Source organism: Artemia franciscana, chromosome 15 (assembly GCF_032884065.1).
Source record: "Artemia franciscana chromosome 15, ASM3288406v1, whole genome shotgun sequence".
NCBI classification, from domain to species: Eukaryota; Metazoa; Arthropoda; class Branchiopoda; order Anostraca; family Artemiidae; genus Artemia; species Artemia franciscana.
The window spans coordinates 39860923-39887272 of NC_088877.1; the positions used below are offsets into that span (position 1 = coordinate 39860923).

Genomic DNA, 26350 nt, shown 5'->3' on the forward strand with positions numbered 1-26350 from the left:
ATACTTTAGCCTGTAGACACATGCCTGAAAGTTTCATTTCATAGCCTAACCTCTTTCAAAGATAGCCAAAAGTAGCTAAAGTAAAATTTTACCCCTACTTTACCTTAAAAATCCAGTTTAAATAGCAATCTCAACAAATACAGACTATATAAAAGGCTTTAGGTATTGGCCTAATCATTCTCAATTTTTTTTCAACTAAAAATTATAGGATGGTTTAGAAACTAGGCCTGTTTGATATAATACCATTTGAATAACTCACCAATGTGGCAGCTGCCTCCCTAAGAACCAACCTTTTTAATAACAAAAAACTTTTCTTCTGACTGCTTATGAAGCTTAGCCTAAGCAAGACAGGCCTAGAACACCAAAAATCCTTTAGATACTAAGGAATATGCATAAGATTACTTACAGGTTACTGAAAAGCTAAGATTACTTCCATTATTTACAGTTTCCTTGTCTTTTCTCTAGACTTAACGATTTCACATGTTTATTCATTTAAAAAAATATGTAGCATTGATGATTGTACGTCACAATCCTCAATAATTTTTTTATTTGGGGTGCAAGCCCACGGACAAGTAATCCTGAGCGTTCGAGGAGACAATTCGATTAACCTTTGACGTCATGCGTCTCAAAAAACGCTTGGATTAGTCAGATTAGTAATCGGAGAAGTAATCGAACACGGGGTTCGTAGAATTTTTTTGTGGGGTTTTTGACGTCATAATCCTGCGATAATTACAGATAAAATTCTAGTCCGGACTGAGAATTCCAGACGGATGCGAAATTAAATCTGCATTCTCGAGATTTCGGACACGCTCTATGTAACATTGACGTCACTTGTCCACAATAATCTCGGGGATAGAAAGTGCAAGCCCACGGACAAGAATCCTGAGCGTTCGAGGGGTAATCCGAATAACTTCTGACGTCATGTGCCTGATGAAACGCTTGGATTAGTAAGACAACTAAACGGACAAGTAAAAGGATAAGGTAGATGTCGATATCTGGCAAAATTTTCAAATCAAGAAAAGAATGCTCTCCAGGACTAAATTAAACTTAACTGGAAACAGCAGTAAGGTAGGAAAACGTGAATAAGTTTGGTTTCTCGGAGTTGTATTTATTGTTTAAATAATTATGGCTGTAAAATTTTAGTATTGTGGGTTTGCACCTATCTCCAAAGGCTGTTGGCTGGATGAATTGGTAAAGGTAGCCTAGTCCACCTTAACTTGCTGTATATGCGATTTAAGGTAGCCCTACAGTAGGCTATGGGGAAGAAATCAGAGAGAAAATAAATTATTAGATTACAATATTTTATGCAAAATATTGGTAGAATTCTAGCTTATCTACTTTTTGTTATCTTGGAAATGGGTAAGTTTGGGAAAATCTAAATTTCAGGTGTGGGTCTAAAGACTAAAGTAGACCTAGGCTTATGTCCTGTGAAGGTATTTTTAAGTATCTACCACCACCCATTTTCCTTCTACAGGATAGTGACCTTTGATGACCTTAAAATAATTTTTGTAGGAAAATTAAACCTTGTATATGATGCTTTATTTTCATAAATGATGCCCCTCTAGCGCTTAAAAGCAGGATGACGTTATATGCTGATGATTCCAAGGTAATTGGTCCAACTAGCACTCTTGAAGATACTTCCCAACTTCAAAATGACCTTGATCTCCTTAGCATGTGGGCAAAATCTTGGCTACTCACTTTCAATGTGTCAAAATGTCATGTTTTACACTTTGGACACAAGAATATCAACACAACTTACTCTCTGAATGGTCAGTCCCTTTCTCCAGTGTTGGAAGAACGTGACCTAGGACTAATTGTTGACACTCATCTTAAATTTAGCACTCATGCAAAGAAGGCAGCAGCATCAGCTAGCTCATCACTAGGGCTCATAAAAAGAACAATTTCCTTCTGTTCTCCTAAAATTCTGAGCCTTCTGTATAAAGGACTTGTTTGGCTGAGGCTTGAGACAGGCATGGTCCTTGCATCCCCCTTTTTCAAAAAAATATGTTAAAATTCTTGAAGATGTCCATTGAAGAGCCACTAAGATGGTGAGTGGACTGCATGAGCTCCCTTACCCTACAAGGCTATGCAAGCTGAAACTCCCAACTCTGGTTTATAGAAGAAGACAGGGTGATGCCATTCTGGTTCATAAACTTATTAATTCAAAGGCAGTTCCTGGTCTTCTTCCTCTGGCATCTCAGGATACTTGTACAAGGGGACATAACTTGAAGTTATCCAGGCATTTCTCCTCAAAGCGGCAACACGCCCATTTTCTTACCAACTGTGTTGCCAACCTTTGGAACAAATTACTGCCAGATACCATTGCTGCCCAAACCACAGACAGCTTTAAGAACCATCTTGACAACAAATGGTCAAAAAAAGAATGGAAGTATAACTAGGAAGCCCTCGAATCAGCAACATCAAATCACTAGTCAAGTGTATGTATTCAACTATGTGTCATGTGTTATCAACTCTGGAGTTTCTACAAGGAAAAATCCTTATATTGCTCCAAGCTGCAATTTAAGGTAATTTTAAGGTAATTGTAAAACAGATCTTCTCCTTAATGAAGTACAAGAAAATTGTTTTCAGCTTCACAACTTTGCTCAGTCCTAATTTAGGAGGTTTCAAAGAACTGCAAATGCGTTTCTTAAGTTTAGAAATAAGCCCTTTGACATGGCTTAAAATTCTAGGGTAAAAAACAGTATCCAAAAGAGAAGTCCCAGGGAGGTATTTTGGTAAAACTGGTGCAAACAGTATTACTGGCTTTCATATAAAGTAAATATACCACTCAATGCCTTTTTTATGCTCTTTACAAATGAAATAATTGCTTCTACCACAAATTCAGATTTAAGTACTTTTTGACCTCTTAAAAATGACCTATATATGGGGTCATTACAAATCTGTAATAGTTTAGAAACAAATTTGAGCTATATATTTGCACATCAGGGGGTTGGGGGTAAAGCATAGCATATATTAAATACACAAACTAACCATTGCTGTTTTTTTTTATGTGTTTGTGCACATTGAATTTGATGAGAAGAGAGATAACCAGTGCAACAGCTATCAATATAACTATCAAATATAACTATACTATCAAATAGTATATTCACTCTATATGAAAACCAGTAATACTGTTTGCACCAGTTTTACCGGTATTTTAAAGTACCCACCTCCACTCCCTCTCCCTCTAGAGGGCCCTGAAATTTGCCTACATGACAGGTTGACCTATAGAAATTTTGACAAAACAACATTTTACCTTAATTTTCAGTTACTAGTTGCTTTTCTCTGCCTTTAGTTCTGAAAATGCAATTCCTGTTATTTGAGTAGAATTTTGAGCCATATCAATGGGTTTTTTTTCAAAATTTAGGAAATACGTTTCTATATATTTAAACCTTATAAAATGGAATTGAACAAAGTTATGAAGCTGAAAACAATTTTGTTGTACTTGATTAAGCAGAAGGTCTATTTTGCAAGGTTTCACTTTTATAACACACATATTTTTAAAAGTCATCAAAGGTCAGAGCCCTCTAAAGAGAGAAGGAGTGGAGGTAGTTGCTTCAAAAAACCTTCTCAGGACCTACTTTAGTCTGTAGATTCATCCATGAAAGTTTCATTTTCCTAACCTAAACTCTTTCTGAGATAGCAAGAAGTCAATTATCTAGAATTTTACTGAAATATCATGTAAAACAAAAACCCTAACATCTTGTTGCCAAATAGGAATTGAGAAGAATTGCAAATATCAAAGAATAGCTAAAAATCTAAGCTATGCATCAATATTGTTATTATTAAAATTATTTAAGATCAAACACTTGAAATTATTAGCATATTGACTTACCTACAGCTTTTTGGAAATAACCTTTTTGACCCTTTTTTGGAAATACCAATTATCCTATTTTGATGTATATATCCTTTCAGTGTTTCAGTTTAATTTACATATCAACAGAAAGCTGATTTTCTTCCGATTCTAAAAATACAACTTTTTTGCTTAATATTTATTCTATAAATCACGCATATTAAATATAGTTGTTTCTTTTGAATTGCTTGTCAAAACAAAGGTCAAATTTTTGATTTGACAAAGTATTGGTGAAAATTTCACCAAGTAAGCTGGGCTCTTGTTACCATTCTCACATTGTATCACACTGTAATAAAATAGCAGTGGTCTAAAGACCTTTCTCTATTTTTCTAGAATGCCAAAAAAAGTGGTCTTTCCCAAAAAAGAGGCCTTTTCCCTACCCAAATAACAGAAACTGCATTTTCAGAACTAAAACTAGAGAAAAAACTTATAACTGAAAATTAAGGTTAAGGCAATGCCTTTCCAGAGTATGTTTTTGATCCTGGATTCATTACTGAAAGTTTTATTTTTCTAACCTAACCCCTTTCCAAGATAGCAAAAAGCAGCTAAACTAGAATTTTACCCTTAATATCTAAAATAACAGCAACTATTATTGTCAAACAGTGCAAACTCCCCTAAAAACTATCTTCAGTTTCCTGATGTTATTGATCTACCATTATATTTGTGCTCATTTCTCATCAACAATTGATGCCTATTAAGAACAGCAGTCACCCAACTTTTATATAGCCTAGGACTATATCTGGTCTGTTAGAAAAGGGTGGCAGGGTAGAAAGACATTGCAATTATATCAGCAGGAATTAGGTCTAGGATATATATTTGGAAAAAGCAATAAAAGGTGAAAAATTGGACCTCTTCAGAAGAGAACAAGCTATAACAAAAACAGTGACATTTTTAGATTGTCAATTTTATGCTTTGTTTATAGTTCAGTTTGCATTTTTCACAGTTCATTCCCAGTCTCCTTTAATGATCTCATATAGCTTTTGACACAGTTTGTCATAAGCAATTTGTAATTAAATTATATGTAGTCAGTGGGTTCAGTTATTTGATGACTGGTAACTACATTTTTTCTTCCTCTAAGCATGTTTTGAATGGAGTTTCTCAGGGAAGTGTTCTGGGTTCTACACTACTCAATATCTTCATCAACGATGCTCCTTTTACTATCGGTAGTTGATCAGTACTATTGATCAGCACTATCAGTAGTTACTATCCATTTACTATAAGTAGTAAACTATTGCTGACAACTTGAAGCTCCTTGTACCAGCCTTGTCCTGTGAAGATCATGCTCTTCTACGAAATAATCTTAGATTGCTTGATCAATTGGCTGAGGCTTGGCTTCTTAAATTTAATGTAGCCAAGTGGCACTTTGGCAAAATGAACCTTTTTTCTGAGCATCCACTTCTGGTTTCTAAATGCCAGACACAGGAAATTCATCCTTATTACAAACCCAGATTGAAATGCTATCAACAAACATAATGAAACTATGCATTTTGAATGTTATGGAATCACACAAAAATTAGCCAGGCAGACAGGGTGAATACTTTTAGTTTGAAAAATTAAATCATAAAGAAGGATCTTCAAGTGAGACAGAAATTAGCAATAGGTAATTTAGCTTAATTGTAACTGTACACAGAGTTGTTTCTAAGGCTGGTGAAAAATAATTTACAGCACTTCTAACCAAACTCAAACATAAGCAAAAACAGCCAAATCAAAGTTAAAAATGTGATTGCAGTGGACAATACCCTAGCCTCAGACCCCCCTCTCATCAATAGCATCAAGGGAAGCTAACCTTGTTGCCCTCCCGGGAATCACTCCAACTTTATATATGATTTTAGGAAATTAGGGGAGGGCTCATTTGAACAGGAATTGAAAGCTCTGTTTTTCTTTTTTAGTGACAAAAAAGAATCAAGGCCAACCACCCATCTGTTTTCCAAGATTGTACAGTCAAAATTTTGGAATATCCATTTTGTTTAGCATGGTCAAATGGTACAGTAACCATGCCTTTGGGGATGACAGATTGCTTTTTTCTTCTTTTATATTAATATTTGATTTCAGTGAAGCTCTAATCAATATAACAAAAGCATACATGAATGGGGTAGGTATTTTTATTTGTTCACAGAGCTCTATTTTGCCTTTGACCTATAGTTATGTTATCTGATATACTGGTTGTATTTCTTCCATGTTTTACCTATAACAGCGCTATAATCGGGTTATAGTGATGTTTGCTATTTCGGGGCTAGTGATTATGCTGATTTGGGCTATACATTCTGCCAAAAACGTAGTAGCCATGATCCACAGTCTGCACTCAATTCTTTTCATCAAGAATCATCAACAGTTGGATGAAAGTCTCCAATGAAACTGTTACTGCTGAATCTGTGGACATCTTCCAATGAACATATGATGCTGAGTGGGTCTTCAGGGAGTTTAAGCTCAACTGGGAAGCTATTGACCAGCATACTGAACCTGGTCACTAATGAATTTTGAATGTTTCTGATTTTGATGGGCTTAAAAAAAGATAAAACCTCTTTGCCTAAAGTCTCATTAATTTAATTAACAGCCTAGTTTATCTCTCTGGTTAAAACTTGTTTTGATGCATTTCTACAAGTTGTTGTGCCCCCCTCCCAAACAAAAGTCCAGGATATGGCCCTGAGCATTATATATCAGTTCTTGTCTCTATCCTCCCTTTGTCTCTTTCTTAGAACTAATTATGTTTTTATGTGAAGATTTTTTCAAAACAACTACTGAAACACAATGATCATTAAACTAGAATAAAAAATTTGTTAAAGATTGCGCAATAGGTAACAAACCAATTGGTAGCAATTTATTGAAAAGCAGGCTAACTCTTAGAAAAGGGTACTGGAATTTATTATTTCCAATTGATTGAGCCCCTTCCAAAATTGGTTTGAACACCAAAGTTGATTGGGAAGGATAAGCGGGAAGGGTATACGAAACTAGAGGATGGCTTGCCTCCAACCCCCTATTGTATTTTTTGGCTGAAGGGCCACAAAATGGAGATTAGCACTGTCAGTTTGGACCTTGACGGTCTATTGCTGTCATACTTACTTACTAATGCATTCTGTCACCCATACTTGTGTTTGTGGCTATGAAACCGGTTTTCTTGGATCTTAAATTCAGATCAAAAACTTGAGTGTGTTTTTGCTAATTAACAAGTACAGAGAATTCTTCCCCTATCTACCTTGGTTTTTTTATTTATTGTTGGTTTTTTTATTTTGATTTGGTTTTTTGATTTATTGCCTGATTCAGCCTTTCTTCTGCTGTGTTAGATTTAATTCAAAAATTAGTTTAATTTCTTTTTTTTGTGTACATAAGAGGGCTGGGTGGAAGCCCCTGACATAATATCTGCTTCTGTCATTTTTGCTTCTTTTCTCTCCACTGGCCAACATTACCCTCTTTTTCATGGCTATTAATTTTTTTTCTTGTTTGTCATATGTTAATCCTGCTTGCAGCTCTTTCAGTCTTTAACAGCTCATAGAACTAATATAATTTTATTTTAGCTAATATTTCATCCTTGAAAGATTCTAATTACCTTTACTATAATCTATAATACTCTTTATTGTTTTGAAAACAAGAGACTGAAGTCCCATAGACAGCGTTTTAATACAGTCGACATAATACAGCTATGCACCAAGAAAATCAATAAATCGTATCCAAACCTATTTTTGCCTACCTCTTAAAGAGATATTCTTTATGTACGTACATAACATGTTTTGAATGTGCAAAAACGTCAAGGCGTCGTAAAATATGCCAGTAAATTATGTAACATACCAGTAAAATACGTAAATTATGGAAAATATGTAAAATATCAATTTTATGTGGGTCCATAAAATTATGGTAAAATATGTAAATATCCAATTTTACCATGACCCATTTTTCTAGTTACAATACTAGCCCTAGGCTATAAAAAAGAATCTTACCAAAAACATGGTATTTGTTTAGAGAACTAACTAGAGAGAACGAAGCATGTTAAGAAAACAATTCTTACTTTATAATATACAGAATAATCATAGTTAACACATTTTGCATGTATCCTTGCTATACTTTACCCAAAACCCTTCCCTCTACTGCGCAAATATATAGCCCAAACTAAATATTTTCAATTCATTCTGCCACCCATAACTAGTTTTTCCAGTTTTCGTTTAGTCACAGTTTATTCAGTTTACAGGTACACAGGTTGAAACACACTGGGAGAATAGCCAGGAAATATACAATTTGGGATACAAATCTTACAATTTGGGAAACAAATCTTAGAGCCTTAACCTGTTAAGATTACTAAATGAATTACTCATTCAGGTAATGAATTACTTGAATCACTCACCATGCTTAAGTAAAAACAAAGAGATACTTTTTACAAACATTTTTATTAAAAAAAAAAAAAAAAAAAAAAAAAAAAAAAAAAAAAAAAAAAAAAAAAAAAAAAAAAAACAACATACACAAAATTTAAAGAACAAAAAGAACTTACTTTCAAGGAGATTAGTGAGAAGGTTGAACTTGTTTCCCTTTACACCGTTTATTGAAATTGGGTTCTAACTTAGTTAAATACAGTCTTAAATCATCTTCAACATTTAATTTGTTTCTAGATTTACTTTTAAGATATATTTAACTTGAAAAACCCTTTTCACATAAATAAGCGGTGGACAGCACTACAAGAAATTTGACAGTTCTTTGCATTCCTTCCCAAGACTGATCCAACGTGGATCGCTAATACATTCAATTTCTGACTGAAGTTCAGTGAAATCAGATATGTTTTTCTCATTATCTTGCAAAAATGTATGTAATCTTTCAAGCGGCTTGCAGTTATTATTTTCTAAAAAAAAAAAAATTTCCCAGAGATTGATCTTCTTTACCACCGCATCATTTTTCTTTCCACAGAAAAATATCTGAAACACTGCCCTGCATGGATAAATTTCTTATGTTGAATTTTTCAAAAATACCACTTAAATAAGCCAATTTCAAAAGCCAATCAACATCAGTAAGTACAGAAAACAAATGGGATTTGTGTCTGGTAAAAAAAAAACATAACAAATGCAATTCTTTGTGGAGTTCAAATTTACTGGACACAACATTTCCCCAAGAAAGCCATCATACCCCAGTATGTAGCAATAAGTTATCATGGAGGCTCCCCATTTCCTGGCATAGAATTATAAAGTAACGAAATGTTGAGGCCTAGTTTTAATGAAGTTCACGATTTTAACACTCTTATCAACGATATCTTTAATTTCACCAGGAAATTTTTTGCCACCAAAGCTTCTCGATGAAATACACAATGAGTGAACTTACACTTAGTTGAAACCTCTTTTACATGGCCTGCCAAAAACAACAGCAAAGAACAAATTTAATTCTTTGCAGGGTTCCAATTCACGGGACACAACATTTCCCCAAGAAAGCTATCGTATCTCAGTATGTAGCAATAAGTTTTCTTGGAGGCTTTCCATTTCCTGGCATAGAATTTTAAAGAAACGAAATATTTGAGGTCTAGTTTTTATGAAGTTCACGATTTTAACACTGATCATCGACATCCTTAAGTTCATCAAGGAGGTTCTTAGCCACCAAGGCATCTTGGTGAAATACACAATGAGTGAATGTACACTTGGTTGAAACTTTTTTTTTACATGGCTTACAAAAAAAATGTAAATCTTTGTGGAGTTCAAATTCACTGGCCACAACATTTCCCCAAGAAAGCCATCGTACCTCATTATGTAGCAATAAGTTATCTAGGAGGCTTTCCATTTCCTGGCATAGAATTTTAAAGTAACAAAATGTTGAGGCCTAGTTTTAATGAATTTCACATTTTTAACACTCTGATCAACGACATCTTTAAGTTCATCAGGGAGGCTCTTAGTGTCTTGGTGAAATACACAAGGAGTGAACTTAACTTAACTGAAACCTTTTTAACATGGCCTGTAAGCCCCGTGATGTGACCGCTCACCGCCACCATCCATAAACACTGACACACAGTTTTTCCACTCAAGCTGGTTTTAATAAAAAAAAATCTAGCAAGTTGAAAATATCTTCTTTCAAATACCTTTTATTGATGTTTTAAGTGTTTAAAAAAAAAATATCTTCAAATATTTCATTTTGAAAAATTCCACGTACAAAAACCATCAGTTGGGCTATGCCAGCGGCATTTGTTGTTTCATCGAGTTGTGTACCGAACCAAGGATTACCTTGAATTGCTCCTGCAAGTTGTTTTTTTGTGTCTTACGCCATATCACCAATTCTCGTTGAAACTGTATCATTTGATAATAAAACTATTTTTATTATTTTTGCCTTTTTCTCTCCAAACATTAAAGAAACAATTTTGGCTGCAGCAGGGAGGATTAGATTTTCACCAATAATATGGTTTTTACTAGCCTTTGTAATCAATGACTAACCTTATAAGAAGTTTTTACAGCACTTTAATTTTGTTCTGCACCAGAAAACTCTTTTATTGTGTTTTTCCTACTTTTTAAGATTTTCCAAAAGATGTTCAAAGCACTGTAATTCCTTTTTTACCAAATTCTCATGTTTGCTTTCAAAATAATGTTTTAAAAGAGAAGGTTTTCACTGATTTTGTCCGATAAAATTTCAGAATAAAAGGCGCATTATGAATAATGCTCCTCCGAGCTTCCAGTCAAAGTATAACTCGTCATATTTTATTTTGACTTTTAGATTCATTTGCCAGTTTTTAGTTTTTATGCCTTTGGGCTGTTCTTTAGTAACAAGACATTCAGGACTATTTTCATTTTGTGAAGTTAATGGTCCAGAACTTTGATTCGGATCTTCATGAGGCCTCTTCTTTAGGAGCCGTTTATCCATTGTTAATTTTTATGGCACTTGGTATTAACCAAGTGACATAGCAATCGCAAATTCTGTCGGTCTGTCGGTCTATCTCTCTGTCGGTCCCGGTTTGGCTACTTTAGGCACTTCCAGGTAAGCTAGGACGATGAAATTTTGCAGGCATATCAGGGACCGGACTAGATTAAATTAGAAATAGTCGTTTTCCAGATTTGACCATCTGGGGGGAGTGGGGGGCCCGTTAATTCGGAAAAAATAGAAAAATTGAAGTATTTTTAACTTACGAACGGTTGGTCAGATCTTAATGAAATTTGATGTTTGGAAGGATATCGTGTATCAGAGCTGTTATTTTAAATCCCGATTGGAAGCTCTGATTTATCCCGTGCTTTAAAGCTCTGATTTTATCCGGCCAGATCCTGTGACATTGGGGAGAGTTGGAGGGGGAAACCGGAATTCTTGGAAAACGTGAAAAATGGGGTATTTTTATCTTACGAATAGGTGATCGGAACTTAATGAAATTTGATATTTAGAAGGAATTCATGTCTCAGAGCTCTTATTTCAAATCCCGACCAGATCTTTTGACATTGGGGGGGGGGGGGGTTGGAGGGGGAAATCTTGGAAAACACTTAGAGTGGAGGAATCGGGATGAAGCTTGGTGGGTAGAATAAGCAAATGTTCTTGATACGTGATTGACGGAACCGTACTGAATTTACTCTCTTTGGGGGAGTTGGGGGGAGGGGTTCAGTGATTTGGCGAGTTTGGTGCTTCTGGACGTGCTAGGATGATGAAAATTGGTTGGTGTGTCAGGTAGCTGCACAAATTGACTTGATAAAGTCGTTTTCCCAGATTCAACCATCTGGGGGGCTAAAGGGAGAGGAAAAATTCGAAAAAATTTGGTATTTATAATTTACGAGTGGGTGATCGGATCTTAATGAATTTTGATATTTAGAAGGACATCGTGACTCAGAACTCCTATTTTAAATCCTGACCGGCATTAAGCCACTGATTTCCCTTCTAAATCAATCTATTGATCCATAGAATTTTGTTAGAGCTCATACCATATGATCTCTTGGCTCTTAGCTCTTCTTGCCTCGTCACTTAGTGCCATATGAGCTCTTGTTATTGTAAAATTCACTTACATACCTGAATCAAAACTCTGACGTACTGTTTGAACCGGATTGATTGTCCAATGAATAGCACAACACATCACAAAATAACGCAATGCTGAGAGTAAGCTTTTAATAACGCAATACTAATACAGTGCAGTGTCATAAGAGACTGGCCGGCCTACACAGCCACTCTGATGACTAAGCCTTAGCAGAGCACGCACGTCAACATATCCCCACTGAAACCGCTTGAGAGTCAGAAAGGGACAATTCTGACAACTTTGCCAGTCCTAGATTTAAAGTTATTTTTTTGGCCGGCTGCGTACACCCTTAAAATTTTTACATACCCCAAAGACATACACTTACCACAGTTTGAGAACCACTAATCACAGCTAAATCACATATTTTCAATCAATATTATGAATAAGGTTTTCTCGGACCTATATGAAGCAACTCTAGGCCTCATTCAAAAATCGTTCTTATCTTGATTTTATTCCAACATTACTATTTTTTTTCTTCTTCGGATCACTTATTATAGTAACTAGCATTGGCCTAGGTTGTGCCTTAGAAATTTTTGCTAGGCTAAGCTTTATTATAAGGCGGGAGTAATATAAGAAAAAAGATATGCCATTGAATTTTTCACTTAACACTCTTCCCAAACATAGTAATTGCTGCAATCACAAGCCACTTCCCAGAATAAGGCTAGATACAATTTTAACCTACGCTCAAGGCCGTATTCATATTTTTTTTTGGGAGGGGGGTACAGAACTTTTTTTTGGGGGGGGGGGAATAAAAACGCATCAAAAATCTAAAAAAAAAATTATAATCATTTTTATTACGTTTTTACGAGTCAGGCAAACATTTTTGTTTTGCGAAGGGGGGTCAATTCCCCTACTCCCCTGGATGCACCCTTCTCTTTTTTAACAGTTGACTTATTCTTTTAGACATGTTTTAAGGATATATCAAGGCATTGGGGGGGGGGAAATTAAACTAAAAGCAAATAGTACAACTATTTAAATAGAACTACTCGATGAAAATTAAGTTCGTATTTTGTGATTATTACAAATAATTTCACAGATAACACTGACAAACTTGAAAAACAAGAAAAAATGCTGCCATCTGTAGGTCTTCTCATGGGCGCCTAGTATTTTGTCTCTTTAGGCCATGTTTTATGTAGAATTTCTTGAAACCTGAAGCTTTGAACACCTTTCCTCTAAAACATTGTTTCTCAGGTTGGTTTGCAGATGATGTCATATTTATGTGGGATAATGGAGAGATGTCACATAAGACTTTTTTTTAACACATTTCAATGATCCAGATTCTAGATAAAGGATTCCCAACTGATTTTGGGCATGCTCCACTAGTTATTTCCAGTATTCTAACGACCCCCCTTGTTATACTTAAATTTTGATTTTCAAAATTTTACAAGTATTTACCTAAAGCAAGCTTAAAGGGCCATTAACTTGGTATATTTTTGGGTTGTCATCTGGGCATGCTTTATACTAAGGAATAATATTGTCTGAATACAACACTACTATGTATCTTTTACTGCTTTTGCATGGGATGACTTCTTTTCTAAATTGATTTTATTTTGTTTTTTAGGGCCTGTATCAAACTGTTCTTCGAGATTCAAGCAGTTCTTCCACCACAGGAGATCATACAGTCGAAGCACGAAGGTCATTGATTAAAAATGGGCCTTCGCTATATGATTTCATTGAAGAAAAAGTTCCTGGTGATGAAACTTTGAAGTCATATCAAGGTTGGTTAGCTTATATCACACTTGGGTTATATAATACCTCATAGCATTTTTCTTAAGGAGTTGGGGGTTGCAAACAAGGTTGCATCTGAGTGGAGGAGGATGAGTCGCTAGTTATGCGTCCTTCTTCCTTTAATATGACAAATTACATGGAAAGCCAGACTTCTATGGTGTAGAATAGCACAGATTTACAGGGTCCTGATATATGCATGTGTGTTTATGGGGAGGGGTCATTAATTCTCAGGTTAGTTGACGTTGTACAAACAAAACACCTCTGGAGATTTGAGAGACTGAAGTGGCATGACTTTGTGTCAATCTCCAGACTCCTATAACTGACTTGTCAGATTCTGTTGGTAGCTGGCTATTCGAACGTTCCAGTGGTTTGGTCATCTGTTCAGAATGTCAACAAAATTTTTTGCGAAAATTAGATCCGGCTTCGATTCTTCAGCCATGGATGAAAGGGATCACAAGGAAGACCTGTGTTTGGATGATGGAACGTATATTCTGTCATTATATTTTCGTCGTTATATTTTTACAGACTTCGTTTTTTCAGGGAAGCTCATTCGAGAGAAGGGTGATAAAAGACTCCGACTTCCTCCTTGGCTGAAGACAGAAATTCCGACTGGAATTCCAAATATTTTTCCGATTATATTTTTACAGACTTCGTTTTTTCAGGGAAGCTCATTCGAGAGAAGGGTGATAAAAGACTCCGACTTCCTCCTTGGCTGAAGACAGAAATTCCGATTGGCAAAAATTTTGCAAAATTGAAGGAAGATTTAAGGTCATTAAAACTACACACAGTCTGTGAAGAAGCAAGATGTCCTAATATAGGGGAATGCTGGGGCGGTGGAGAAGATGCCACCGCAACTGCAACTATCATGGTACAAACATTAATTTCTATTTCCCTTTCTTTATTTTTTTTATAATGCGATTAGCCAGATTTTGTTAATTTATTTATTATTGATGTCAAAAGTTAAAAATTAGCATCTAGTAGTGTCCGGAGTTAACTTAAAGATGGAATTTAGGAAGGGCAACTATTTCCCGGATAGTTGTGACGCTGATAGACTCCAGGGTGGGATTTGTAAATGAACCTTCCAAGAACATTTGTATATGAAATAGGCTGTGTCAAGAATATCCTAAAGGCTAATTAAAAGTATTTTGTTTTTCTTTCTAGTAAGAAGCTATGATAAGTGAAAGTCGTTTTCCAGCATGTAGTTGAAGGTTTTGCTACAAAAAGTCTACCTGTTGAGTTACTAGTGGCTAATTAACGTGTGCTGTGGTATCGTATTCTATGCACGTATTTATTTACGTGTGCTTCAGTTACTTTTGGGAGTCAAATATATTTTCAGAGCTTGGAATTACATTTTTGATTTGTCTTTTGAGCTTTAAAATTGTATTTTATCATGTGAGACTGTAGAGAGTTTAAACCATAAGCATTTTTCCGTTAGTACGTTTAGTTTAAAAGTCTTGAAGTGTTCTTTATAAGACGTGTTGTTGGACGATATTAAAGTTAAAGTCATTATATTCGAATATACCATAAGACTCGACTATATGCTACAATAGCCTCAAGGGACAGAGATCAACTGAGTGAGAGAAATATATAGACAGAACCTTTTGACAAATTAACTAACAAACTCTTAACAAAACATCAAACAAGATATAGAAAACTAAGAGAATTTCAATTAGTAAATTTTATAATTGTTATGAATTAAAAATTATATAAGTAATTCATGGAAAAAAGAACAAGAAAAATTAATTCAAATAAAAAAAGAAATTGGATGAGGTATGGTGTAAGATAAACATGCATAAGCAATTTCTGAGTTTTTCCTATGCTAAATATCTAAATTTGAAATAATATCGGAAACGCTTGTGTTACTGACAAGAAATCAGTTTTGTCCCGATTTAGGACAAATTAAAAAAATTTAAACAATTTTCCTAAATTCCATTTAGATTACTATTCTTAAGCATAGGGAAAAGACCTGAAAGTGGAGCAAAATTTGGCTAGAGCACGTCTATTATGTTTTCCTCAGTTTGCAACTATCTTTGCATAATCTGAATGTTCTTTATTGACAACGGCAATGGTGTGCTGACGTAAATTTGGAAGGCCGTTAGTCATAGAGATACCAAGGCACCGGATAAAACCTATAAAAGGATAGTGAAGTTTTCACAATGAAGGGGCGTAATAGTAGCCCATTTATTGGCAAAAAACTCGCATTTATCTACTTTAAGCAAAAGATTAATAACGGAAAGAAAGGAGAAACAGTTGAGACTATTTCAGTAATTTTTGGAATGACAAATCAAAAGTGCCTGCCTGTGCAAGGTAAGGGATATCAATAGAACCTGAAGAGCATTTACCCGAGATAAGATAAGATATTTAATTTCAAAAATGACTATCACAAGCTCCAAAGGACCGAATTTGCATTTCGGAGTCATAAAACCATAAAAATAGTACAACAACTAAAAAACTGGCTAAACAATGTCAAAAACAACAAAATCAGAAAGGCAAAGCCATTCATTGGTAAAAAAAAAATAAAAAAAAACTAAGCGGGAAAATGTCAGAAAGCCAAATCATTGCCAAAGCATTAAAAAGCAATTCTAAAAAAGGGTTGGAGATAAAATACCCCCTTGCCTTAGAAGCTTTGTTGCAGAAACATTAACATCAGAACTATAAAAAGAAAAAAGCCAGCTATTAATGACACTACCAAAGGCTTTTGAAAGATCTTGGGCACAATTACGAAGTTCAATTGTTGGAAGAATTTCCAAGGAGGAAAGAAGCTTTCTTTACTGAAGAAGAAGAATAATTTCCAAGGAGTAAAGAAGCTTTCTTTACTTAAGAAGCTTTCTTTTCTTTGCTGACACTTCATCCTGTGCTAAAAACCAAACTATTTCTTGCACTCATTTACATTTTTAGTTAAAGAAGATAAATGCATATGCTAAAAGATCTCTTAAATATTTCAAGAGATACTATTTTTTAATTTATTCCTGATATTGATACTTCAAATCGTAAAAATATTGAGCTTTTCCCCCAGGCTTACCTCCTTGATTCGAACATTTTGGAGGTGGATTAAATCGTGAAAGTAAATTAAGTCCTTCTTGGCTCATCAAGCTGTTATCGTAAATGACTGTTATTTCTTCTGGTTTTTGCTGTAATCTTTATCTTTATTTGCTGTCTGTTATTTAGTTGACTTGACATTTATTTACATAATAAACAAAAATATAAACTATTACAGATATAAATCACTACGCTAGAGAAAAATTTAAATTTAAACACGTAGCGATTAACTACATAAACATTCCTAAAGACATCCTAAATTAAAAATAATAAAAAAATACTACATAAATGTTCCTTGAAGCATCCTACACTAATTAAAATAATAATGAAAGGAAAAAAGAAAAAAGACAATCACCTTCTCTCAAACACCTCCAGGGTAACAACCCTCGTCCAAATACAACTTCTTCCACCCCAACCCCTTCAACCCGCTCCTCCCTCCAGCCCTATAACCCACTCCGATCCCCCCCCCCAAATAAAAAACCAATTTTCCAACAAAATAGGAATTTAGTGTTTCTTTTTATTTTATTTTTCTCTTTGCATCGCTCACAACCTCAATTTCTGGATGTTTAGTTATTTCTTAATCTTAACTTATTCTAGCTATTTTGATTATATTGTTTATTTATTATTAGCTTATGGGAGACACTTGCACCCGTGGTTGCCGTTTTTGCTCAGTGAAAACGTCCAAGGCCCCTCCTGCACTTGATCCAAACGAACCAGTAAACACGGCCACAGCCATAGCTGCTTGGGGACTTGACTACGTTGTACTGACCTCTGTTGATAGGGATGATCTATTAGATCAAGGTTCTAACCACTTTGCTCAAACAGTTAAAGAATTGAAACAGAGGTAAACATGCTTCATTTTCTGGTTGTATTATAAACATTAAAAATTATTTTTAATGTTTTTAATTTTTAATGTTTAATTTGTTTTTTTAATGTTTCGTTAATTTAATGTTTTAATTTGTTTTTTTAATTTTTAATTATTTTTAATTATTATTTCTGTTCATTCAGGATAGCTCAGCTTCAATAAGATACCTATATGGGTCTGACTCTTTCAGTATATTTTCTATAAAACAAGTTCATCGGATTTCTGTTTCCCATATTTTCCATGATTTTTGTTTTTTGATCGACTTCTGTCGAGGTTTTCTACAATTTTTAGGATAAATTTGCAATAACATAATTACCCCATATCTCATAGATCATGCTTTTCATTGGATTTCTGACCCCATAGCTAAAGCCAGCTTTAGCCTTCTCCAAGTGGGACCATAGCTAGAACCAGCTTTAGCCTTCGCCAAATGGGACCGATCATATGGAATTATTTACTATTACCAATTCAAGAGGCACTGATAAAGGTTCAGTTTTATAATGTATTAAAGAAACACGTTGGGACTTTGTAGTTTCAGGTTGTTTTTGTTATTTTATTATGGTAAGATGCAGCCGTTTAAATTATTGAAAATGTAGTCTGATGATTTTTCCTTGTCTTTATAAAATGTAATGCGCTTGATTATGGTTTAAGGTGGTTTCGTTGATTAACTGTGTTTATGTAAATAAAACTGTGTCTTGTAAATAAAAACATGCTCTATTCTAGTCCTCATTTATTTCTTAAAATCAAAATTTGATACTGTTTTCTGTTGAAAGAAAAATTCATGCTCATAGGGCTTGCGCAATTGAAATTTCTATACATCTCCTGGAGGCAGGGGAATGGAGGCTTTGGGGGCTCGGTATCCGGACCCCCCTGAGTTCCTAGATTCTGCTACATTTCCGACACCTCCTATTCAAATTATTAATTTAATTAGTTGATAAAATTCATCTCAGTCCCCCCTCCACGAATTTTGTTTTTATGAACCTTCTTGACTTATATAAAGGGTGTCATACAAAAAAACTGCATACACACCTTATATAATTGTAAATTTTTGGTTTATTACAATTCAAATAATTTTCAGCATGTGAAAAAAATTACGAATATCATTCTAGTGTTATGTTATTGTATGTTCACATACTTATGATCATTCAGCTTTAAACACTGCTGACAATGTGAAGCGATGAAATGGCACACATCGTGGAACAATTTCCTTGGGGTATTCGAACATTCATGTTTAATGGTTGCCCTGAACTTGACCACTGTTGCAAGTTTCTGGGCGCAGACTTTGCCGTTTAGGTATCCCGATAAAAAGAAGTCTAGTAGTATGAGGTCTGGTGAATGTGGAGGGTATTCGACAGAAGTTCTCCGTTTAATCTACCCCTTTTGGCAAGATTCCATGAAGAAGGGATCTGACATAGCGATGGTAGCCTGGAGGTGCCCCATCTTGCTGGAAATTAAACTTCCTCAAAGTCTTCTCTAATGCATGGCATGGCACATTGTTGCAGTAAATTCAAGCAAATAAGACCAGTCACAGTAGTGTCAAAAAACAAAGGTCCAATTGATCGTCGTGAAAATAAGTAATACCACACTGCAATTCATGTTAAATTAACAAAGGTCCAATTAATCCTCGTGAATAGAAGTATTACCACACTGTAATTCCTGTTAAATTAACAAAGGTTCAATTAATCCTTGTGAATAGAAGTATTACCACACTGTAATTCCTGTTAAATTAACAAAGGTCCAATTAATCCTCGTGAAGATAAGTAATACCACACTGTAATTCCTGTTAAATTAACAAAGGTGGTCGACCATATGGATTCTCAGGTCCTCAGTAGGAGCAATTGTGTCTGTTGGTCGAACCGTTTAATTTGAAAAAGGCCTGATCACTCCAGCATTGAAAAGTGCACATTTTCGTTACATCGTTCCAAGTGCAACTCGTAATACTGTACATTGACAACATTTCATGATGAGATGGATAGATGATTTTGAAATACCTACTTCACGACTAGCTTGCCGCAAAGGCTTTCTTGGACTTCGTTGAAACGTTTCCAGTAATCTTAATTCTTTTGTGGAGTTTGTCGATATATGTAATCTTCTAGAACGGTTCTTATGGACGTCCTGAACAATTACATCAGCTTCAAACTCATATATATATATATATATATATATATATATATATATATATATATATATATATATATATATATATATATACTAACTTCCAGTTAAAACTTAGCTTTGTACAGTCATCATAAACTCCCCTTAAAACAAAAATAACGAAAAAAACAGAAATTTTGGTAATTCCATCACTAGATGATATTTAAGGCCAATTTGACTACTGAAAACTTAAAAAACCCTCCATGTCTAAGTACATAATCAAACGCCATAACTCGTGTACCTTTTTCACACTTTAAATAAAATGCGCATTATTGTACTATTGTGCTATTGTGCATTAAATTGTGCTATCAAGTCTGCATTAAAATTAATATCGGCAACGAATCTTCTTATTTATTTTTTCTGTATTTTTCTTTTTATTGGTTGCTCAAGTTGACCCTCGGGGCGCTAATACACGTATTTCATAGCCAAAGCGTCGAATAAACAAGAATCAAACATATATTTTGACTTTGTCAAGAAATCATCTCATCAGTTAAGATACTGATTGTTGCAGCAATAGCTGTAACAAAGAATAAACAATGGTCTAAGGTGAAAAAAAATTTAACAAAAAAAAAAATACGGGTGAAACAAATTGCCATTTGTTGCTGATTCAGGAATGATGACTATTATCTTGGTTAGTTTTGATAGTAAAATATTATTTAAAAGCAAATTTACATGAATACTGAAAAAGAGCCTGAAACCCCTCAAAATTGATTTTGGATCGAGACGATTCTTGCCGGGGTAGAATTTATTTTTATGGACATTGTGTCCATCCAGTTTTCTCACAGAAATAGGGGGTTGTTTCTAACCATGGCTGTATAACAAAGATTTCCTGATTCAAGCCTGTCTTTCACAAGAAAGTAGTATTCCAATCTTGTCATCGTGTACAGGTATAGCCGTGCCTGACAACTCTGGGAACTACGGTTCAAAAGTTTCTGCCTCGATACGCTCAAGGAATAGTGACCCCCCAACGCCAAATACAGCCAAGAAACTGATCCACCTTGCAAAAACTTGCTAAGAAACTGAACCTGCCGTGTTGGCCTCAGGCGACGTTTTGTTGTCATAAATTATTTTCTTTTTCTCAAATTTTTTGTGTAGGCTCAATCCCCTGAAACAGTACTGATATTGTTTCTTTTCTTAGGTCACCGTCTTTGTTGGTGGAATGCTTGACCCCTGATTTTAGGGGAGATAAAGAGTGTATCAAAATAGTAGCTGAATCAGGACTAGATGTATTTGCACATAACATAGAGACGGTAGAAGACCTGACTAGGCTTGTGAGAGATCCCAGAGCAAAATATAGGTTAGTTTATAATAATTATAATCTTTTAATAATTGTTATTGTTTATTAATGACTTATTGAATTGAAAAGTCAAGCTTGCTACTCTTCGTCAAGTAAATGATTTTAATTGTCAAATAGCCTTTATTTATTCATTTTTTATTTTTCTCTGAATTTTGGTTTTATTGATTGTTACTCGAATAAATAAGTATATTTTAATTTTAGATCACTTGTACTATATGTCGGAAATTGTTATTATGGTTTTCTATTTTTTTTTCTCATATCATTCTTTCTTGTACAGTTTTTTTCTGTATACCTATTTTCCTTTATGTTCAACTAAATTTCCACCCTTTCTGTCTCTCTCTCTCTCTCTCTCTCTACTTCTACTGCTACTACTCTGTCTTTCTTTCCATCCCCCTCTCTCCCTCTCTCTCTCTCTCTCTCTTTCTCTCTCTCTCTCTCTCTCTTTCTCTCTCACGTTCTTCATTCTTTTTCTCACTTACTTTTGTCTCTGTCTTTCCCTTAATGTAATGAGTTGTTTTGTAGTCAAGTTCAGCTTCTTTTTTTTCTTTGCGATTTGATAATACTTTTTGTTCTCTATTACAGACAGTCTTTGGAGGTTCTTCGCTTTGCTAAGGAAGCTCAGCCTAATGTAGTCACGAAAACTTCGATTATGCTTGGACTTGGTGAAACTCAAGATCAGGTTAGGAAGACTATGGAAGGTAAGTATCAGGGCACACACATGATAATTTATTTTTTTTTATCTACACTATGTAAAGAAACTTTTTTTAAGGCCATTCGATACCATAAAGATACTATCTTATTCTTTATAAACTTTTCAGAATTGTTTTGCCGTTCTTAGTAATGCTTTTATAACAGCTCTGAATAAACAACAAAAACCTGAATAAATGACAAAAACCTGAATAAACGACGAAAACCTGTATTAACGACAAAAACCTGAATACACGACAAAAACTAAAAGCCGAAACCTAGTTTACTGGAAATCTTAGAAAAACTTTTTAACTTCTCCCGTTTTGTGCCAAGAGATAGAGATATTCAGTTTAACGAAACTTGCATCATTAGAAAGGGTGAATTTTTACTTCTTTATTGAGTGGAGTAGAATTTTCTTTTTAAAGTTCATGACAATACAGTTCCTAAAAATGTTCTTGCATACCTGATTGGAAATATTGGCTCAAAATAAGTATCATTGAATAATTAGGGAACTTTGAATGTTTTCTTTTGTGCTAACCGCCTTGATTGAAATCTTTGCCGATACAGGACGTATTATTTGTGTAGTATGTTCATTGAATCGACAACGATTTACTGTTAAGCTTATTGTTAAATTAGTTTAAATAACTGTTAAATTAGTGAGATAATTTTTTTGTTTTTTTTTTTAGTTTCTAACTAGTCTCTCGTTAGCTTTTTGAATGGTTGGTAAATATTCAATTTTTACCAAAATTGCTTCGGAAGCTCCCTGTGGTGCTAGGAAAATTTGCTACTGGGCCCTTTGTCTTTGAGACTGACGGTACTAAGACTCGCAAAATGACATTTATGGTATCGATCGTCCCTAGACGTTGAACTATGAAATGATTCTAATAATCCTTTTTAAATATTCTTTTACAAATAATGCATAAAACTAAAACCATAGACTTCTGTTTGCTCCGCTAAAAATAAGAAACGTGCTGTCATTATTCATCCTGATTTTCTGCTTCTTCTTTTAACTTTATTGACCCTTGGGGTCCTTTGGAATCTCTTTTGCTGTCTGCTTTTTTGACATTCTGCCCCAATTCAATAATCTGACAAGTTTACTAATTTGTCATGCACTTTCAGTGATTCCTAATGTTCAATATTCAAATAATTATTCAATATTCAAATATTTTTACTAGTTTGTCATGCACGATCAGTGATTCCTAAAGTTCAATTTTCAAATAATTATTCAATATTCAAACAATTTAACTAGTTTTTTTTTGCATGATCAGTGATTCCTAAGGTTCAGTATTCAAATAATTATTCAATTATTCAATACTCAAATAATTTTACTATTTTGTCAAGCGCGATCAGTGATTCCTAAAGTTGGAGATACCATCTTCTGGATGGCGCTATTCGCTGGAGGAAAATACGTCAATATGAAAACCTCTATATTAATCTACCACAGAGTGTAAATAAATATTATTCAGCTCTTTGGGGAAACCAGCGGCGGTAATTCAAGAGGCTTTATGTACAATGTTTACAAATCTTGGTTTGACAAAAATAAAATCTAGCTGCTAAATAATTCAATGTTTTTAGCTATAGTAAAAAAAAATATTTGAATTGCGAAATAGTATTAATAATCCTTTTATAAACTCCCTCCTATAAATAATGTGCTCAACAAAGATTACAGACTTTTCACGTCACCAACTTTGAAAATGCCTGCCTCTCCTGATTATCTCTTTAAGATAACTTATGATATAATTCTGTGATCACGCTCAGTTGTGTTAGCCTTGCAATTCACCCTAGAACAGTCCTCTGCTACCAAAGGATTAGTTTGAACAAGAATCCCCTTTCGTCGTTATCATCAAGAATTGCAAGTACTTGTAATAAAACTTTACATTTTATAAAAAATAACAAAATAAAAACAATTCTTCTTCGATTTTTTAAGAAACTTTGATTTTTGTCTTTTAAGACATAGATCTTGTCCCTAAAGTTCTATGACTATCTACCTTAGTTCTGCCCCAAGTTGGATAGGTGGATGATAGACTATCTATCAACAAGTGAAAATGAAATAATTTTTATACATTCCTGGAAAAGGCTTATGCCATCTGTGCCTCTCCACTTAGACTATCTGTCTTGGCTTTTTTTTTTCAATTAGTCATGGATTGATGCCAACTTGATTTTAACTCAATAAAATTGATTGTATAAATTGATTATAAAAGTTTCGTAACTAGTGACGATAGGAAAATTGTGTACCAATCAGTTTTGTTTCTTTTGTTACTGACGTTGTGATATCGAACAAGAACATGGTCGATTGTGTACCGTTGAGTGGGTTTTCTTGTTGAATTTTTAATGCTGATGATTGGGGCGTCATGGCGACAGATTGTGATATGGAACTATAATATGGTCGATTGTGCTTTTTTGTGGATTACTGTGGCAAATTTTTATCGCTGATTTTTATTTCATGTCTGACTGTGCAGTAGAATATGTTTTATTGTCTACCAATGGGTGGATTTTTTCTTGAATTTTTAGTGTGGACTCTTGTGACATTGTGACTGCACATTGACGTTGTGACATATTTTTGACATTGGGAGTGTGACATCGAAGATTTTCCGTCACCCTCTTTTTGACTTTTGTCGTATTCGGTTTTTTGGTCTAGGAAAGGCTTATTGATTAATAAGCTTTCCATCTGTAGATTCAGGAGCGTAGTTCAGGAACGTAGTCACATTTTTCTAGTTCCAACAATTTCACCGATTAATATTTAGCTTTTTTTGTTGTCTAAAATCCTAGACAATCATACATTCGATGATATGTGATTTCTAGTCTTTCCAGAGAGAATCTTCATCAGTCCCTGTTTTAACTTTTTTGGTAGAATTAAGTTTTTATCTAGACTGTCCATCGAAAACCCAACAACTGATCAGAAACTAGGAACACAAACCGGAAAGTTTTATTCTTGGAAATGCCGAAAATTCCGCCGAGGACACCAAAAAAAAAGATTTTAAAACTAATTAATTTTAATTAAATATAAACTCATTAATTTAGATAAATTAGTTGTAATTAATTGAAATTAATAAAATTATTATTCATTTTTGGGAGAAAATTAATTTAATTGTAGGTTGCATTGTCTGAAATACCAGAAATTAGTTTTAATAAAAGACAGGTTGATTTAGAAGTTTTCACACTTCAAATTATTATGATAAATTATGAATTATTTTCAATCAATTATTTTTCTATTTGTGGCCACAATTTTAGGGGTTTTATTGTCTTAAACATCGAAGTTCTACCAAACTGTTTTCTAAAAATTATAGGTCCTAAAAAATCCGATTGTATCTTGGATTTAATTTATAGAAAGCAGAATTCAATTTTTTGAATTGAATTTTTAATTTAATTGAATTTTTAGAAAGATATACCTTTTATAAACCAGGTGCCTAACCTCCACGAGATTAAAACCTGTTTCTTTGGTGAATTTAATCATCTTAGTGAGGCCAAATAATTATATATTTTTTATTACACTTATATACTTATTATACGTATATTTTTTTAGCAATTGGAACATATAAGCACACCTCCGCTGTGATAAACTATATACTACACTTTTTCCATTTTAGAAATTTTTTTGGTATATATCAATCTTACACTAAATCATTCATTAAGTGCCAAAATGCTGCAAAAAAATCTTAAAAGAGCTGACGAATATCCTAGACCAGACATAATAAGATAAAAAACTTGAAATAAAGGATTATGCTAAAAGTGAAAAACCGAAGTTTTGTCATGTTTGATGGTAGTTTTTTTGGGGGAGGGGGTACTTCTACAAAATAAGTACCTAAGACAGACACGTTGGCTAGCACACGTAGCCTGTGGAAAATTTAGGCCTCTTGAAGCAGATATACTGGGGAATGCTCCTCCTTTATTCCCTCTCTCCTCGTTTTTAAAGCTTGTATTTTGGCCACTGTTCAACTCCCTGAAGCAACTGTTCATTCCCTGAAGTTGTTTTTCTTTTTTACACGACGTTTGTTTTAAACAATCAGCAAATCCATTTCATAGATTTTTTGTTGTTGTTGTTTGGCATAACTGAGCGCTGAATCCTTGTATTGAAATATTTCATATTTATCTTGCATGGGAGAATTAATATTCATCTTGTATCTACCACTAGTCAAATTCGACTAGACAAGAAGAGATTTCAACCTGTCTTTGTTATACTTGAATGTGTTATGCATTTATTATTTTCATTGGTCTCTGAAGTGATACAATAAATCTAATATTTTTACTTTATGTGATACAAGCTATGCAATAAAAGTAATACTTTTGGAATAAATATTTGGAAGGGATAAATATGGCAAAATATGATTTGGGTCTTTCCAAAAAGATTCTCTTATAGACAAGTCAACAAGTAGTAATTTGAAGCGTTGAATGATTTTAATAATATTTATTCAATAGCAAAGAAATTATTTATAGCAAATTGATGCCTACCATAGAGTTTAGCTATTCCATGATGCATACACTTCCAATTTCTATTTGTTAACAAGGTGTTAGGATTAGCCTAAATTTTCTCAACCAATCACTGGATTTTTACCCAGTTTACTATCAATTAATGGTTGTCTTTTATTTCTGCTGCAGTACTCGGGACAGTTACACTTTCTTGAGCTTCATGAAGATATAATTTTTTCGCTGATATCTGCTGATTTTTAGCACAGGTTCTATATTCTTTAAATCGGTGGGCGTTTGTGAAAAAAAAAAAGAAAGACGACTTTGAATATTGAAGATCTTCTTCATGAAAAATTGAGTTCTGTGTTTTTTCTAATTTTCTAAGAC

General features: G+C 34.1%; 1 protein-coding gene across 1 annotated transcript in view; it reads left to right on the forward strand.

Moving 5' to 3' along the window:
- The first annotated feature begins 868 nt into the window (after positions 1-868).
- Positions 869-26350, forward strand: part of LOC136036462 (lipoyl synthase, mitochondrial-like) — a 28218-nt gene continuing 2736 nt past the window's right edge. Inside the window, exons 1-6 of the mRNA XM_065718707.1 lie at positions 869-1068; positions 13354-13510; positions 14183-14388; positions 17189-17403; positions 20714-20872; positions 21455-21570. Of these exons, the coding sequence (XP_065574779.1) occupies positions 1024-1068; positions 13354-13510; positions 14183-14388; positions 17189-17403; positions 20714-20872; positions 21455-21570 (898 nt within the window). The 5' untranslated portion in view covers positions 869-1023. The remainder of the gene's footprint in view (positions 1069-13353; positions 13511-14182; positions 14389-17188; positions 17404-20713; positions 20873-21454; positions 21571-26350) is intronic.